The sequence below is a fragment of the Gambusia affinis genome, linkage group LG01 (assembly GCF_019740435.1).
Source record: "Gambusia affinis linkage group LG01, SWU_Gaff_1.0, whole genome shotgun sequence".
Lineage (NCBI taxonomy): Eukaryota > Metazoa > Chordata > Actinopteri > Cyprinodontiformes > Poeciliidae > Gambusia > Gambusia affinis.
In genome coordinates, this window is record NC_057868.1 from 22,056,905 (window position 1) to 22,075,215 (window position 18,311).

The 18,311-nt window shown below is 39.2% G+C and overlaps 1 protein-coding gene across 1 annotated transcript; it reads left to right on the forward strand.

The window, feature by feature from the left end:
- The first annotated feature begins 952 nt into the window (after positions 1-952).
- On the forward strand, positions 953-17,742 carry LOC122830954 (excitatory amino acid transporter 3-like). Its single transcript, XM_044116790.1, has 13 exons — positions 953-1,059; positions 5,719-5,859; positions 6,170-6,262; positions 7,068-7,179; positions 7,366-7,408; positions 7,499-7,561; positions 8,464-8,645; positions 8,729-8,836; positions 14,099-14,221; positions 14,304-14,498; positions 15,773-15,907; positions 16,551-16,655; positions 17,385-17,742. The coding sequence occupies exons 1-13, from the start codon at positions 1,011-1,013 to the stop codon at positions 17,491-17,493; spliced, it is 1,458 nt and encodes a 485-aa protein (XP_043972725.1). The 5' UTR covers positions 953-1,010; the 3' UTR covers positions 17,494-17,742.
- Positions 17,743-18,311: the final 569 nt, after the last annotated feature.

Sequence of the window (18,311 nt, forward strand, 5' to 3'; positions counted from 1 at the left end):
CATGTTTATTATGTATTATTGATTTTATAAATTTGCTCATGAACTAAACAGTTTTTTAAGTTGGTAATATTATTAGAAATGCTTTGGCTTTTTAATTTAAAACATAAATATTAGGGCGTGCTGTGGTGGCGTAGGGGATAGCGCGACCCACATTTGGAGGCCTGGAAGCCTCGACGTGGCCGTCACGGGTTCGATTCCCGGACCTGACTGACATTTGCCGCGTGTCTTCTCCCCTCTCCTTCCCCCTTCCTGTGAGCCTACTGTCATATAAGGGACACTAGAGCCCACAAAAGACCCCCTGGAAGGGAAAAAATAAATAAATATTAACATTGTTTTCAATATTTGAACCAAAATCAATGGATCTAGGGAAACCAGGCCTAATTTTCTGGGCATTTTCCACAAAATGTAATCTGATATCTGGATGCCAAAAGGAAAAAGATCCTCTTTAAACTAGAAACTTTTTAAATCACTTTAACACTGATTTTAAATAAAAATATTTCTTTTAACTAGAAATTAATAAATCAGCTCAATTGAAACAGGATTGCTAGCACATCAAATTACTGTAAAACACTTTATTTATATATATATATATATATATATATATATATATATATATATATATATATATATATATATATATATATATATATATATATATATATATATATATATATATATATATATATATATATTACGTTCATATTATTACAAGTTCTGTAACACAGAAAACTACCAATATCTTCCCAGATTGCTACTAGAGATTTTTCCTGCCAACAACCATCAAAATCTACAATAATGCTTTGAATAATTTGTATTAGTGAGTAATAACAACATTTAATTTCCTTTTGGGATTATTAAGGTATTTTTTAATTTTAATTAGTGTTATTTATTTTACCACGGTATCCATAGAGACTGACTATGCTTTGCAGGGCATTTTTTAAATGTGGGACAACTGTCTTGAACAGCTGAGAGTAACTGGTCCATCTGTCTGACACAGAAAAACAAAAACAATGAGAGGAAACCTACTACAGGTATTTTGTATGTTGGGAGTCATATTGGGTAAGTACTAACTTTTTTTCCGTTCGTAAGTTTTTTTAAATTAATTTATATTTGTACTGTAATTTTGATTGATGACACAATGCTTAGTGGTTAAGCAGATGTGCTTAACTTGAATTTTATTTCAAGTGTACATTAAATGTGAGATTTAATACACAGATAAAATGTTTAATATTTTTTGAACGATACTGAAATGCAGTTTAATACACTTTAGTACACCAAACGACTACATGTTCATATTTTCTGATGATACAGCTATTCTCTGCCTCATTTCAGATAAATCACATTTAATCACTGACAGCAGATTAAAAACTGTCTTCATTGTTGTGAGGACCATTTTCTGATCCTTAACGTCCAAATCTCACTGGAGCCTTGTGGAGATTTGGAATTTGTGTTGCTTGTATGTTACTTTTAGCCCTGTTGTGTGTTGTGTTTTCCATTTATTGGTTAATTGATTGTCTTCTTGATGGTAACGGCTTTGCCTCGTTGTCTGATTACGTTCCATAGGCATTTAGTCTTTCGTTTTTGTTCTTATCCTGAGTTGTGGGTTTCTTGTCAATGCTTCCTGTCATTTAAGGTACCAGAGCTACCTATTCTCGAGCATTTGTCTGTTCGAAATCCCACTTGAAGTATTAAAAACGCTGAGTTTCCTCAACTCTACCGGCTGTCTGAGGGGTGGCGTTCTTCTCAACTAGTGAAATCATGACAAACCTATTTTTGACCTATTCTTTGGAATACAAATTGACAGCACACTCTCATGGACTGCTCAGCTTGGATAGGTCAGTATGACTAGGGCATTAGGAACTACACTTTCTGTGCAAGCTGAGGGCCTCCTGTGTCAGTCAAAAAGTGATGTTGCTCTTACAACATACTGAAATAGCGAAAGGATCGTTAGCTGCATCGTTAGGTTCAGCATTTCTTCCTGGTTTCGGAACCAGTCTGTCCAAATGAAGGCTAAACTCACTTGTGTCACATGAAGCAATTTCCCCTTGAGGATCAATAAAATATATTCTATTCTATTTTGTAAACCACTATGAACTGCTGCAACTGGGGGTCAAACAGTATGCTTCACTTCAGACCATTTTCAATTAAACTATAATCAAACAGGCTCAGAAAATAATTTCAAACCTCCCTCATATTCTCCATTCAGAGAATCAGTTTAATTACTCTGTCTAAAAGATCCTGTATGTCAAATGAACAGCTGCAAGGACTTATTTGATTCACTTTAAATCAAAGCCGTGAACAGAAACAATTCAAAAATACTTTATTAATCCCAAAGGAAAATTAAATGTTGTCATAACTCATTAGTTCAGATTCTTCAATTACTGTAGATCATAATGGCTGTTGCCAGGAAAGATCTCTTTTAGCGGTTTGTGTTACATCAGGGGTTTTCAAAGTATGAAAGGGTGAGCCCCCCTCCAAGGAGCACAATGCCTGTTGCGACCCGAACTGTGACATGAGCTCCATGTCACAGTTGTAAAAACTCCACCTTCAGCCCGCTCTGGCCAAAACCAGTGATGGCATAGTTACTTTGAAAAAGTAACTATAATCGCATACTTATTACTCCTTGAAAAGTAACTTAGTTATATTACTGAATACTTGACTTGCAAGTAACTAAGTTACACTAAAAGTAACTTTTTAGTTACTTTCAGCAGCTGCTAACAACAATGCTCCGCCTCCTGTGAAAAATCTCATTGATCTTTGCCAATACTTAATTGTCAGCTATTTTATAATGGCAACATCAACAATGTGTCTCCACTGATGAGGTTGAACTGAAGAGTAGATTGTACAAAGAAAATAAAAAAACGTGAGTAATTTTGTGGTCCACTGTTGTCTGGAAAACTCTAAGAAGGATTTTAAAGCCCCCCTGCCCCCAGCCTCTAGGTTCTGCGTTACGGCCCTGCGTTTGACGTCGCAGCGCACAGAGCTCCTCCTGTAGCTCCACAGCTCAGATGGTTGCACAGATTTGTGACACTTACAGTAATATTAATAATTATAACGGTGCTATCTTGCCATTATAACTATTGCCAACTACGGACACGTTTATTGCGCTGTTCATATTGGTCTCGATGTTTGCAATTTTCTGGAGCGCAACGTGAAGCTCGACGTCATTCAGAGGTAATATATTAACTTGTGTTAAAGGAAGAAATTACTAAGTTAGCTTAATTTGGAAAAAAGCTTGGCTCTCTCTTTCTTCCTATTTCCCGGGTTCTTCCGGCGAGCAGCGTGTGGCAATCAGGAACCAACAATGCGTGATGACGTCACAGAATTACAGCGTTTAATTCCACACAAGAAGCGTATGAATTAACAAGAAAACTGCAGAATTACAGAGACATACATTCATTACCTGAGACAAAAGAATTAAAAGAAAAATGGACAAAGACAGAGAAAGAAAAGGCAAAGACATGTCTTTGGAGAAGGCTGATGCCAAAACGGCAGAATAAGACAGCTATCTAAATTATTATTACTGTGCACGAACTTTTATAGTGAAGGCGTTTCTTAACTTTTTAATGTAGTCAATTAAGGTGTACCTCTAGTTCGACCAACCAGGCTCTCCTCTGGACACTCAAAGAAACTTAGAACTTCCTCTTTTTTACGCCAGAGATCAAAGGCCATTTGCTCTCTGGAAGAACAATGGAGCAAGCAGCTGCATCCTGGGCCATTTGGGCAAATAAAAGCATAAAACAAGACTTCACAGATACCTGTGAAATTCGGAGTGTCTCCCGTTATCTTCTCCTTAACAAAGCTAAATCCAGTAATTTGGTTCAAGGAAAGATTACCTTCACAAACCTAGTTTTTCTCGTCTGCAATCAGCATCTCCAAAGATTTGAATCTTTGCCTTATCACATAAATCCTGAACAATTTTCTAATACTAAACAACACATTTTCATTGAAACAATTTCCATTTGATTCAGATATTATCATAGACAGTACAATTTTCAAATACATTCAGCATTCACCATTCTAAACTTAGATAATGCACTTTGGTTAAAAACTTGCTATTAATACTTAGAAAAATGTTAATGATCTCAACATTCTATGTTGTATTTAGTTTAAACCATGCCAGATGTGATTCTGGAAGACCTTTGATGTTCTGTGAACCAAACCGGCTTCTGCCCTGCAGTAGATGCTAATTTTGTGGCTTCCTGGGCTTCTGATAACACAGCAGGAACCTCCTAAAAGATCTCCTTTGATCTGCATTAATTTCCTGCTCCTGAATACTTACTGATAGAGTAGTTTTAGTTTCAAATCCCTTACCCCAAAATTAAGAAATTTGTTCAAAATCAGACTGTTCATTATAACCTTTACACCTGGGGTAAGATTAGCTGTATTAAGCACTAAAAATAATTATTTTCTTCAACACTTGACATTAACAAATGATGGACAGGGAGAGACTGATTAAAACTACCTCAATGACGGACAAATTCTGGGATTTATTATGAGTCTCTGCTCATTTCCAAGCCCAAATGAGTAACTTCACGTTCAAAAACGAGCCCAAAAGGCGCAACCAGCAACTCGTTAAATTTTCTTTAAAAAAAAAAAGAAGCCCAAAGCCGCTTGTAATAATCGGACTTGGCGACAGAAACTCAAAATAGTTCCAGTTTTTCCACCAACAAAATGCGCATCTCCCCCCATTTTTAACATTTCTGTCGCATAGAGACGTCGGTCACTCGACAAGATGCGTAGAGGAAATACGATTAAATAACAAAAGAAGATAGTAACGCACAATAACGCAAAAATGATTTTGATAAGTAACTGTAGTCTGACTACTGGATTTGAAATAGCAGCGTTAGATTACTAGATTACTGAAAAAAGTGGTCCGACGACAGTAACGTTACTGACATCACTGGCCAAAACATCCTCTAAGGTGGGAAACATTTCCACTGATCCCCGCTCCACACGCGCACCCCGCAGTACCAAATTTTTCCTAAATCCACAGAGTTGATCGTGTGCGTAAAAGACGTTTCTCTCACATCAGTAGACAGCAAGCAGATAGCTTTTCCGGTTTATTTTTTCCCTCGCACCGCGCCTCCCCTAAAGTGCTCTGGCGCCCCCCAGGGGAGGCGCGCCTCACACTGTCCTCTGACTGAAGACAGTTCCAAGACAGCCTCATGACGATGATGGTCAGGATTGTCCATAATTTTGTTGATCATATGAAGAATCCTTCCTTGCATCATCATCTCCAGAGGTTCCACATTTGTCCCCAGAACAGAACCAGAACACAACCAACCTTCTTTTTCAGGCTGTTGAGCCTTTTTAGGTCTAATGTTGCAACTTGAACAGTTGCAGCAACTCCATCTTGCTGCAAACCTTGAAAGATCTCAGCTTCCTCAAGAAGTCCAGTCTGCTTTGTCCCTTTTTATAGATGGCTTGACTGTTGCATCTCCAGTCTAGTCTGTTGTCAAGGTTAATTGTGTAAATGACATGTAGTTAGTCATAATTTTGCACATGTTGATGAAATGCATGAAAGACTCTCTGTGCTTATTCAGCATTTGGGTATAATGTTGCCTTTACACAAACTGAAAAAAATGGAGAATATATCTGCAAAATGTATCATTTGCTATTTTTATTAAAGCACTCCTAATTAATTCATACGGTTTTTTTCATATCTATTTTGTATGAATTTTTATGTTGTTTTTTTTTTTTTTTTTTGCCCTACAGGGTTCGGCCTTGGGTTTCTGCTGAGGGCTACATTTGTTATAACTGAAAAAATAAAAGAATGGATAAATACACCAGGGGAAGTGCTTATAAACATGCTTAAGATGTTCGCTGTACCCCTGATCGTGACAAGCGTGCTTGCAGGCAAGATAAATACGAATTCAGATACCTGGTATATTAACTTATAATTGTTATAGAGATAGATTGAAAAGATGCTCACTTATCTTTTTGAGGATATTTTGTAAAAATGTTCATTAAAACATGTGATAATATCTGTATCTATATATTAGACTCATCTGATATTCTTACATTTATTTCTTATAACTAAAAAGTAAAAGAACATGAAGATCAGTTCTGAAATCAAGACTATTGTTAGGACACATATGAACTGGCATGTTGTCCTTCTCACGACTTCGCCTTCAGAAGAAATTCTGGTTCTGCTCTCTTTTCTCAGGAGTAACTGGATTAAACACCAAAATGTCCCGGAAAACAGCCATCATCACAGGAACCTTCATCTGTGGCTCTACCTTCATAGTCGTAATTCTTGGTAAATTTATCATGGGCAGCGAATTTTAGAATAAATTTATGAAGAGTGAGGGTAGAGTGCCTTCTCCGGGTCGGGGGGGGGGGGGGGTCCTGCCGTTCCAAGCCCACAAGTGGAGGAGTTCAAGTATCTCGGGATCATGTTCACGAATGGGGGAAGAAGGGAGCGGGATATCGACAGGCAGATTGGCGCAGCGTCTGCCGTCAAGCAGGCGCTGTACCGGTGCGTCTGTGGTGAAGAGAGAGCTGAGCCAAAAAGCGAAGCTCTCAATTTACCGGTCGATCTACGTTCCCACCCTCATCTCTGGTCATGAGCTTTGGGTCATGACTGAAAGAATGAGACCGCGCATACAAGCGGCCGAAATGGGTTTTCTCCGTAGGGTGGCTGGGCTCTCCCTTAGAGATAGGGTGAGAAGCTCAGTCATCCGGGAGGGACTCAGAATAGAGCCGCTGCTCCTTCATGCTGAGAGGAGTCAGTTGAGGTGGCTCGAGCATCTGGTTAGGATGCCTCCTGGGACGCCTCCTGGTGAGGTGTTCCAGGCACGTCCACTGGGAAGAGAACTGGGAAGACCCAGGACACGCTGGAGGGACTATGTCTCTCGGCTGACCTGGGAACGCCTTGCGATTCCTCCGGAGGAGCTGGTGGAAGTGGCTGGGGAGAGGGAAGGCTGGGCCTCCCTTCTGAAGCTGCTATCCCCGCGACCCGACCCCGGATAAGCAGAAGAAGATGGATGGATGGATTTATGAAGACCGCTATCTTTGTACTGTGTTATTGCTTTTGACATCCTGCCTGATACTTTGTGTTACAGCAATGTTTCTGGCTCTCACAATCCGGCCTGGTATGGGAGATCATGAAGTACACACTTCAGACGAGGAGGTGTCACCCTTCGTCTTGCACGTGATCATGCAGGATCTTGTAAGGTGAGACAAAATTCATGATCTTCATTTTCAGGTTTTATGTTAAATGTGAGATTTTATCATCTTTGACTACTATTAGTTCAACTATACAGGTTTTTGTGAGATGAGACTGGGCAAAATGACATCATCAAGTTTTTTGTCTTTAGCACTTATCTCAGTTATTTTCTGACTCTCCTTTTACTCGCATAGGAACATGGTTCCAGAGAGCTTCTTTCAGGCTTTCTATGAGCAGGTATGCTTTTATTCTGGCCCACAACTCACTGTGTAATTTCCCATTTGGGGTTTGTAAATTTAACACAGTTTCTTTTTTTTTTTCTCCCAGTACAAGACTGAGATTGTTCAGATTCAAAGAAAAGAACCTGGCTTCTTACTTGATCCAACACAGGTGAGTATTTTATTTTGATCTTTGTTTTCATTATAGGAAATAAAGATCATTTTACAGCCACAAACTTAAATTGAAGAAGAAAAAAAATAAATGGCCTTCAGTTTCTTCTAATTTATAGCCTGAATGGGGATGTGGTGTTTGCCAATGTGACAGCAAGGTGCGCCATAGTTGTCATTAAGTGTCAGGAGGGGTGCATCACAGGGGAACAGAGGCACATAGGATAAACAACCATGTAAACACTCATACTGTCAGGATCTTGGGTTGTTTGAGTTTGTTTTTTGTTTAGTCATTATTTGTGTTCCTAACCTACTTTGATCTGCCTTGTTTCTATTTTTACATCTGTTTCTTCTTAGTTATTCTAGTAATATTTATTTTTTGTGTCTAGTCCTTTCCTTAGTTATTCTAGTTTTCATTATGTTTCTTATGTCTAATTATTTTTGTTAGATTCAATTCCTAGTCCCAAGTCTGCTCTCCCTCGCCCTTTGTGCCACTTCCTCTTTCTCTCTTCTCAGCCTGTTTCTCTTCTCACACCTGCAACCCATTTGCTCATCAGCCCAGATCTTTGTTCAGCATTTAACCGAACAGTATTGATACACCTCTTTCTCAGTCACTCCTTGCTGGTTCCCTCTTTTACTTTCCATTTGGCTCCTTTTCGCTTGTGTTTATTTATTTATTTTTGTATCTAAAGGGTTTAACATTTGAATTTGTGTCTTTCCATTTCACAATTATGCAGTGCCTTAGAGTGGTCTTTTACAAAAGAAATGCATATTAAATACTCCAAAGTCAATGGTTTTATGTTGACATATTATGAAAAAGTGAAATGCATTGTCCAATAAGGTGATGTGCTACTACAATATGGTTGTCAGAGGGCTGGACCCGCCTACTTGTGTTTTTTTGTGCAGAATAGCACTGAGACTAAACTAATAGGCAAGTATGTTGATGGACCCAACATGTTAGGACTGGTCATCTGGTCATTCGTCATCGGCATCATATTAAATAGGATTGGACACGAGGCAAGAAGCACTGTGGAGGCCATTCAATGCCTTAATGATGCCATAAAAGTCATAGTCTTCTGGATCTTGTGGTAAGATCAGACAGTATCTGAGCAGATGTAATTTCTTTTTACCCTTTTCATTAAACCTTTTTTTTTGTTGTTTTTTGTTTCAGGTACTTGCCAATTGGAGTTTTGTTCCTGATCGCAGAACATGTGTTGGATGTGCGTGACTGGGATGCTGTCTTTAAGCTCACAAAGTTTGTAGGAGTGGTTGCTGCAGGGTATGTCCAACTACCATTTTCTTTTCATCTTTGCTACCAAACTGATATCACTGCTCCTGAGGTAGCAGCACTGAACTCTACCTGAGTGACATGAGAAGAAAACTTTGCTATGAATATATTTACAGAACAATTTTATAGATTTTACTGACATTTTCATCATTTATGTTTAGAGACAGATTTTTTTTTTTTTGTGCCTTGCACTTTTCTAAATTTTTCCGTATAGTTTCCAAGTTTTAGTGTGAAAACTGCCCACTCTTTTATGCGTGAGGCCCCTGGTCCAGTTCATGCACTTCCCTTCAGAAGTTCTGTTTGGCCTCAGATGTTTGTTAGAGAACATGAGTGAATAAACAGCATCATAAAGACCAAAAAACTCAGCAGACACATCAGAGAGGACGTTCTGGGCAAGTTTGAGTTAGGGTTAATTTCTAAAACAATTTTCCAAGCTTCAATTAAGAAAGGGGAAGAAGGTTAGAGTTTGAGCTTCGTGCAGATCAATCCTACGAGAATATACAGTATGTTAGAGGCAGAAAAATACTTTAGACTGCGGCGAGGTCAGTCTTCCTTCAGCATAGTGAATCTAAACCTTCAACTAAAGAGAGCATGCAATGGTTTAGATCAGTTGTCTCAAGCTCCACTCCTCAAGGAAAGAGCAAAGCTCAAAATCATGACATAACACCTGTCATGAACATGAGTAAGTCCTCTTGAATATTTATAACTGTTGTCATAAAGTGTCATTCGGTACATCATGACACTTTTAATACAAAGTTGACTTTATTCAAAATTGTCTGTTATGACAACTTGACATTAACCAGCAAATCATGATTTGACATACATTTGCTGTTATAAAAGTATTACCGATTAAACTTTCAATACTTTGTAGCTTTATGTGGTAATATTATTATTAGCAGGTCTGAACAAGACCTGCAGCTTTTGTTCAGCTGCAGGTCTTGATTGAATATTGTTCTGCCATTTTGTTTAGTCTTAAATTTATTAATTTAATTGATCCTAAAGTTTTACAGCAAGATGTCTGTGATAGGTATTTTTCAAATCTTCATAAAAAACAAACCGTTTTAGTTTTCAATCAAGTCTTTTGCAAAAGGAGAAAACATAGCAAACCACTTCTTCAAGGTGTTTACCATGCGTTCTGACTCTCTGCATCAGAACTGGTCTTTTATTACAAAACAGAGTAGGACTGGAATGTGGAGAGAGGGTCATTCTGAATAGAGAAAGAAAGAAAAGAAGGCAGAAACTAACATTCTACACACAGGCTATTTAGAAAGTATCCCAAGATAAGAAACAACTGCAGCTTCAAGGTTTAGGGGCAAAAGCAAGTTTCGTCTTTCACATGGCTTAACAAATTCCTCCTCTCTGGGCTGTGAATACTAAACCTATGAAAGAAAAACAAAACTAGTAAAACTGCTAATGTAAGAATGATAACAAAACATAATTATTCTAATGTTTCCCTCCTTTTTATCATTGTTACATAAAAGCTATGCAAACTATAAAAAAAGAAAGAAAAAATGGATTACAGTTTTTTAATAATGCATACTATATATATATATATATATATATATATATATATATATATATATATATATATATATATATATATATAATGAATATAATATATATAATGTATAAAAGAAACAGTAAAAAACCAAATGCATATTTATTTCATCACTAACACCACGTGTTTTCACATTTTCAGTGTAGGAGTCATCAAGCAAATGATTTAATCTGTTTATTAATTACAGGACATTGTCATATGTTGCTGTTTTCAGTTCATCTTCATTCTTCTGGAGCAAAATGTAGTCTTCATCCGTGTCAGAGGTTACCCTGACAATCTGGTAGGTGATCAGAGCAGTGTTAACTGTCTTTAGCGTCATGCTACGAAGACATGGAATGATGCAGGTTGTAAAAAGACAGAATAGGATCAGTACAGTCGAGATGGGTGTTCCAATCTTTAACAAGAGCTTCCACCAGGGTCCTGAGGCGAGCCAAGAAACAAGGTCAAAAGGCTGTGACCCCTGAGTTACACTGTCCACATAGTCCTTAAGCTCTTCCAATTCATATAGGGCATCATGAATACTTCCACCAGTTCCTGTTTTGTCAGGGACGAATGTGCAGCACATTCAACCTATGATCTTGCAGACACCTCCTTGAGAGGCTGTGAGAAAATGTAACACAACATGGTTTTGCAGAACCATGTTTCTCAACACAGTCAGTTCTTTTGCGGTGCCGTTGGCTAGCTGGTATGTGTTGTTAATGAGGCGCAGTAGGGCGTACCTGTTGATCTCAACATGGTCTTGAACTTCAGCTACTCCTATCCATGGGAATAGGCCTTGCATAAACGTTTCTCCGCCACCCCAGATCTTGAATTTCCAAGGAACTCAAGATTTTGTAGTAGGGCCTCCCCACCTTTGGACTTCCAGCATGACGTCTCTCTTAGTGCGGTAGTGTCCATGGCTGTGAGTGTCCTGGGCCTTTTTCAGAAAAGTCACGGGGTTGGAGAGGGGAACCAAGGCACACAGTCCTCTCCAGTTCTTGGGAAGCGAAGCATAAGCAGTGTGTCTACACAGAAAGTACCAGTCTGCCATTGTCTTAGATCCTCTGTGTCCTGGAACGATGGTGCTGCAGATGATGAAATCTTGACGTCCTCTGGTCTTGTTGCTGATGTCGAACTTCCTCACCTTGAGAAGGTTATAGCTGGTACACTTACAGTCATACTTCCATCTTTTGGAACTGGCATGGTTTGTTGCATAGCAGACCTCACAGTCGAAAGAGTCTGCCTTCTTGTCACAGAAAGTGTAGATTTTGTTACACAGGTTCCATCGGACAGTCCCCAAAACGGTAGTGCCATTGTTATACACACAGACACCAAGGGCTCCTGGCTTAAAACTAACCAAAGTGATTACTTCTGGTAGTCGGAGGTCCATCTGTGGCAGGGGCATGGTGTCACATATGGGGGAACACAGATCTGTGAGCAGTGGTGTTAAATGTAGGTACTCACTGGGAAACAGTTTGGAATAGTTTTGGTTTTCCCAAATATCCTTGTAAGTAGACGATTTGTTGTAGCCTGGATGTGTGCTTGCTCCATATAAACAGATTTGTTGTTGTTCAGTTATGTTTCCAGGTCTCAGACCAGAGTGTGTAGAGTAGGGGTGTGCACACATAGCAGTTGGTCTCATTTCCTCATATGCAGTCCTGTTCATCAGTTGCCACCACAAGTTGGTGCTGTAGTCATGTGGATGAGTCTGAGGAGGATGTGTCTGCTCCAAAGCAGTAAACATGCTGCAGTCACCACACAGAGCAGGGTGTCAAAGTCAAAATGGACGGAGGCCAAAAAATATGTAAGCCGAATTGCAGCGGACCGGGGTGCATCGAGGAACAGAGGTGAAACAGAGGATCGGTGCAATCGGTGGGATCGAAGGACTGAACGGGGTGCATCTCGCATTTTTTTTCAGACGGGTGCCGCTTGCTGCGGCCAGTTCTATATCATCCCAGGGGCCGAGAAAATCTTCTCGCTGGGCGGATGTCTTCTGACATATGTGCAGTAGAGGATCCACCTTGGAGGCCCCATTGCTGCTCAGGACCCCCAGCCTAGCAGAGTAGGATCTGTCGAATTCTTCTCTGACGTTGAAACGAACTGCCCTAAACAGCAGGACCCCTTTGAAGTCAGGCTTCCCCCTCACTCTGAATTAAGGGTCTAACACCCTCTGTACCTTACAGTGACTGAGATGTATTCAGCTGGGTCTTTCAGCAATCTTTAGTTATCAGCACTTGGAATGGTCCCTCTCACCGTGGACTGGCCCAGATCTTTCTTTTTATGACTTTAATGTAGACCCAGTCTTCTGGCTTAATGGGAGTGGTTTCCTGTGGGAGAAGAGTCAGAGGGCAGTAAATTTGCATTTGACACCTCTTTCTGTCTTAGGGTCCTGATCATATAATCTGCCAATGTTTTCTCCTCATCTGCATTCTGTAAATCTGCAGAAAATATTGGTAATCTGTAAGGTCTTCCATGAATTATTTCAAATGGTGTTAAACCTTCCTGTGTGGGTGTAATTTTTATGTACAACTTTACCAAATCTAAACATTCTGGCCACAACCTGTTAGGTGATTCCATACATTTCCTTAATCTATTTTTTACAGTTCCATTCGTTTTCTCAACGAGGCTGGCACTTTGTGGGCGGTACGAAAAATGATTTTTTTAATGTCATTCCTAAATGAGTAGCCATATTTTGTATCACCTTGTTTACAAAATGTGGCCCATTATCACTATAAATAGTTTGTGGTATGCCATGTGTTGGAATAATAGTTTTACATATGGCTTTAGCTACTGTCAAGGCATCTGCGTGCTTTGCAGGGACTATTTCAACCCATTTAGAAAATGCATCAATCATTACCAAACAATATTTATATGGCCCACTTTGTGTAAGTTCATCAAAATCCATATGCATTGCCTGGAATGGTTAAGAAGGTTTTGGGAAACTTCCTCTTTTTGGTCTCATGTTTCCTTGAGGATTGTTTTTTTAACACAGACTTGTCTGCTGTATCTGTTTCCATTCAGCAGACAGGGTATGACCTTGGTAATTGAAATCCCTTTTTACCCACTGCAGTTTATCTTTGTTGACTTTGTTGCCTGTTTTACAGAGGTGGTGCAGCAGCACGAGCGAGTCGCTTCTGCACGCTTCATCACTTTCTGATACTATTAATAGGTCATCAACACACACCAAGAGTTGACTTTTGTTTGAGATTTGGAAATCTGCTAATCAGAAACTAATTGCTTGGCAAAAAATGGATGGGCTATCAGTGAATCCTTGGGGTAATCTGGTACATGTATATCCCCGACCTCTATAGGTGAAAGCATAACGAAGACATTTTGAATAATGTCAACTTTGTATTAAAAGTGTCAGGATTTACCAAAGGACACTTTATGACAACAATCATAAATATTCAGGAAGATTTATTCATGTTCATGACAGGTGTTTTGTCATGTTTATGAATGTGTCAGGACAGTCTTATTCACAACCCGTCAAAAAAGTATTATCATAATTTTCATTCCATTTTACTGTGATGCAGTACTGTGTGTTAGCAAATCATATAAAAATCCCCCAAACACATTCATCTGTCAGGTTTTACCATGATAAAATGTATAAAGAGGTTATTCGTACATTTATTCATAAATGTGCGAATAAATGTTTAACAACCAGTGAATACGTAATGCATCTCTAACTCTAAGTGTAACTTTGTTTTGTTGTTCAGGCTAGCAACCGAAGCCTTCCTTCTTTTCCCCATGATTTACATCATTCTCACCAGAAAGAACCCTTTTCTTATCTTCAAGCAAATCTTTAGGGCTTTGTCGACAGCATTTATCATCGCGTCCAGGTGAAATGTTCTGTTTGTTGAAAAATCATGACACTTCTCTAGTATGTTCATACACCAATAAAAGATGTGCTTTCTACCAAAGCGCCGCCGCTCTGCCCGTCACCTTGCAATGCTGTGAACAGAACGTGAAGATCAATAAGAAACTCTGCCGCCTTATGTTGCCCATTGTCACCAGCATCAATAGAACTGGAATGGCGTTCTATGAAGTGACCGCTACCATCTTTATTGCCCAGCTTCATGATATCACGCTAGGTGTCGGCCAGCTAATCGCCATTGGGTAAGCTGCTTCATATAAGTGCATGGAATTCAGAAAAGGTGCATGCTGGGATTGTTAAGAGCACTGATTTGCCAAGTGGGTAGCATTTCCCCTTTGCAGGGGCCCAGAGCAACACATAGTTGTCATGTGACATCACACCTCTGTTAACGTTGTAACTGACAGCCATCTTGGCAGGCGGCTGCTATGATAAGAAAACTCCTCATTCATAGAGTTTTGTCAATTTTTGATCATTGAAGAAATATTTCCTGATTTCAAAACGTTTTCATTCACTGCAGAGAATATGATACACATAGAGGGATCTGCTTCCTTTGGAGAGTCACCAGCTCGCTGTTGGAGGGCAAAATCGACATGGCGATGATCCCTACCATTTGTTTTCACTGTCAAGTTGTCACTATAACATGCTGAATCTTAAATCTGTAAAAGAAAAAAAGGGTAGTGCTTTGCTACTAATTGTCAACCCCACAGCAACTGGATAATAAGGTCAGGGAAAAGTTTTGCTAAAAATAAAAATTAATAATACTGAAAAAGAGTGAAGTAATTCACTTATGATTGTTTGACTTTGAAAACCGTAATATGTCAGTGTGATGTGGAATTTGGTGTGTTTTGGTTCTGTTATGATATTAAAAAAGTAAAAATGACAATGAACAAGTCTACCTCCACAACCTCTGATTTACACTGATCAGTATCTGTTACTGTAGCAGGTTATTGATCTGCTACTTATTGATGTATCTGGTGCAGAAAATCAAATGAACAAAAAACCGACCTGTAAAGCCTGAGTCCAAGTTACCAACTGGTACAGTAGAATCACAAACATTAAACTGAATTGGGCAGAGTGGTGGCTACACTGAGGGTGGACAATCCTGGTTCTCGAGGGCCGGTGTCCTGCAACTCTAAGATGTCTCCCTGGTCCAACACACTTGAATCCAACAGCTGAATCAACTCCTACGTTCAGTCAAGTTCTCCAGAGTCCTGCTAATAACCTCATTATTTGACTCAGGTGTGTTGAAGTAGAGATACATCTAAAAGTTGCAGGAGACCGGCCCTCGAGGCCTGGAGCCAGAGGAAGAAACCTTGGATAAAGGTTGAGGCAGTACGTCAATAACTAAGCACTCTATTAATTCAATCTGGTGGTGTTTCAGGATATTTATAGATATTTTCACTGTAAATTTTGAACTGAACCAACTGGACAGTAGGAAAGGCTTGATGAAGTTGCAGATTGTAGCATTTCTGTTGCTGGGACAGAGATGCTAATTGAGATTTTGCTTGGTTTGCAGCTTGTCTAGTTCCATTGTCACCTTTGGAACTGCAGGGATCCCACGAGCAGGAGCTGAGACCACTATCCTGATTCTGACAGCTGTAGGACTGCCTGCAAAGCATGCTACCATTCTGATTGCGTTGGAGTGGATTATGTAGGTCCAACTTGATTCTCAAAGCCTGCTACTTGTGTTAAAAGAGTACTTTCAATATCAAACTGTGTAGTCACTCTGGATGGAGTTATGCTGGTCTGTTATCAGACAGCTTGAAATTATTCTTGACCAGGACATGATCTTTAACTTGCATAATAAACAAATGTCTAGGATCACCAACTAGTGGAGGAAGCCTGAGGAGAGCTTGTGAAGTAATTATTAATAAGACTACGCTTGGTGTCTGAAGTCAACAACAGTCTGAGCTATAGAACAGTGGTCCCCAACCTTTTTAGTGCTGCGGACCGGTCAACGCTTCGTAAATTTCCTGTGGACCGGGGGAGTGGGGTTGTAAGGATAGACATCGATGCTGTTCTGTCTTATGAAGGGGGGAGGGGCGCGTTCTTTCTGTTGCATGTTGGCGCGCGAGACGTAACCCAGAGCATCCGATTTAGGATTTTCATTTTCCTCCAGACTCAATACATAGAAGGGACATATTTCATTATTTATTTCCGCGGCCCGGTGGTTGGGGACCACTGCTATAGAAGACCTGGTGCATCTGGTTGTTGTAGATTGAGGGAGAGAAAACCTTCAAGAGAAAAACATAGTTCAGTCTGACACCATATTTGTTCTCTTCTGTGCCCTTCAGAGACCATTTCATTACCGTGGTGAATGTGCTAGTAAATGTTTTTGGTGTTGCTATCACCAATCATGTGTGGCATGACGACCTGGTGAGCCTGGACAAAATACCAAGGTAAATGAAATCTTTAAAATGATGTATTCATTTGCAAAGACACAATGTTGCCAAAAGTATTTGCTCCCTGATCCAAATCATTGGATGCAGGTGTTCCAGTGGCTTCTGCAGCTGTATGAAATCTACCACTGAGACTGAACAAATAGGTCACTCTGAAAAGCAAAAGTGAATTTGAGACTCACACCATGATGGGATGCCACTTGTGTACGACTTAAAGTTATTACATCTCCCTCTACATGTGGATGGTGTCAGACTGGTTGTCCTGGCAGTGAACCACAGCATTTTTGTACCATTTCAACATCCCAACCCTGTGGGAACATTTGGAAAATGGCTTCTTCCTGTTAGCACATGATTGAGCACCAGTACACAAACCAGTGTTCATAACATGTATTATTGCATTTTGCGTGGAAGAACTTAACCAGTTTGCTCATATCATATCTAACCCTGTGGGTTCAGAATAGACATTCCTCTAGTTCCCATGTGTGTGTGAAGGCAGATGAAAGGATACTTTTGTCAACATTGTGTAAATCCCTTTCTGAGCTGTATCAGTTCTCTCTGTATTATTCACTCATAAACCCATATAACTATGGTCTAAATGTACCAGAATGTCTTCAGTTTGGAGAAATTTGAGTATAGATTGTTATAAGTCATTCACACTGGGACTAAATGGTACTCTAGTCCCAGTTTGTCTTCAACGTTATTGACCATGTTTTCCATTTTACCTGTTAGCGTTGAAAGAACTTATTCCATCAAGGACATCGAGATGGACTTATCCTGTTTGGACTCTGATGAAGAGCTCATCTCCTCCAGCCCTTCTTCCCACTCAAGATCTGCTTGACCTAGGAGAGGGGATCATCTCAGAAACATAGTTACGCCAACAAGCTGAAACCTTCAGATAGGGATGTCATCGTTCTCGGCTGTCTGAACTGAGAATTTCCTTTTTTGCTTTTTGTTTGTAGGATGGGGCTATATCAGTTTATTCATCAGTGTTTAGTTTCTTTTTTATTTTAATTTTGCAACTTTTAAATGATCTATTTGTGTAATAATAACTTATTAGTGTTTAAGCTGTTAATAACTTTATAATAAAAGTATTGTTATGTGAATATAATTAATCTATTTTGTTATACACTTTATTTATGTTATTTTACTTTTTGCATGTTTATTATGTATTATTGATTTTATAAATTTGATCTTTCTCCTCAGACAATAGAAATGTTTCTCCAGTGTTTCCCCACTAGTTAACATGAGCTGCCACAGTTTCTCGTCTTCTATAACTGATCTTTTCCCACTTCCGGACCAACCCTGTTTTATTTTCATCTGTTTACTTGATTTGATCATATGGATCATTTCACTTTGTGTCTCCAAGTGATTAAATGTCCCTCTTTCTGTTTTTAACTTCTGTAACTTTGTATTAAGTGTATGACACGTACGCTATATACAATGTTTGACAGATTGATTGGTGCAACAATACTTAGTAAATTAGTAAAGTTCTCTATGTTGCATAACCAGGTTTACTGCTTCCGAATGAAAAAATAAATAACTGTAAAAATGTTATTTCTATGAATGAACTTATGAATATTTCATGAAATAATTTCTTGAGATGAACTAATCTTAATAAATTGGCGGTCATTCTGCTGCTGTTCTAGAACAATCTTT

What these genes read in the sequence shown, in the direction of transcription:
- LOC122830954 (XM_044116790.1), top strand. Translation starts at nt 1,011, where the DNA reads ATGAGAGGAAACCTACTACAGGTATTTTGTATGTTGGGAGTCATATTG. An exon ending in ATCATGCAGGATCTTGTAAG is followed by an intron (nt 7,180 to 7,365) that starts GTGAGACAAAAT and finishes TTACTCGCATAG; the next exon opens with GAACATGGTTCCAGAGAGCT. An exon ending in ATTGCGTTGGAGTGGATTAT is followed by an intron (nt 15,908 to 16,550) that starts GTAGGTCCAACT and finishes TGTGCCCTTCAG; the next exon opens with AGACCATTTCATTACCGTGG.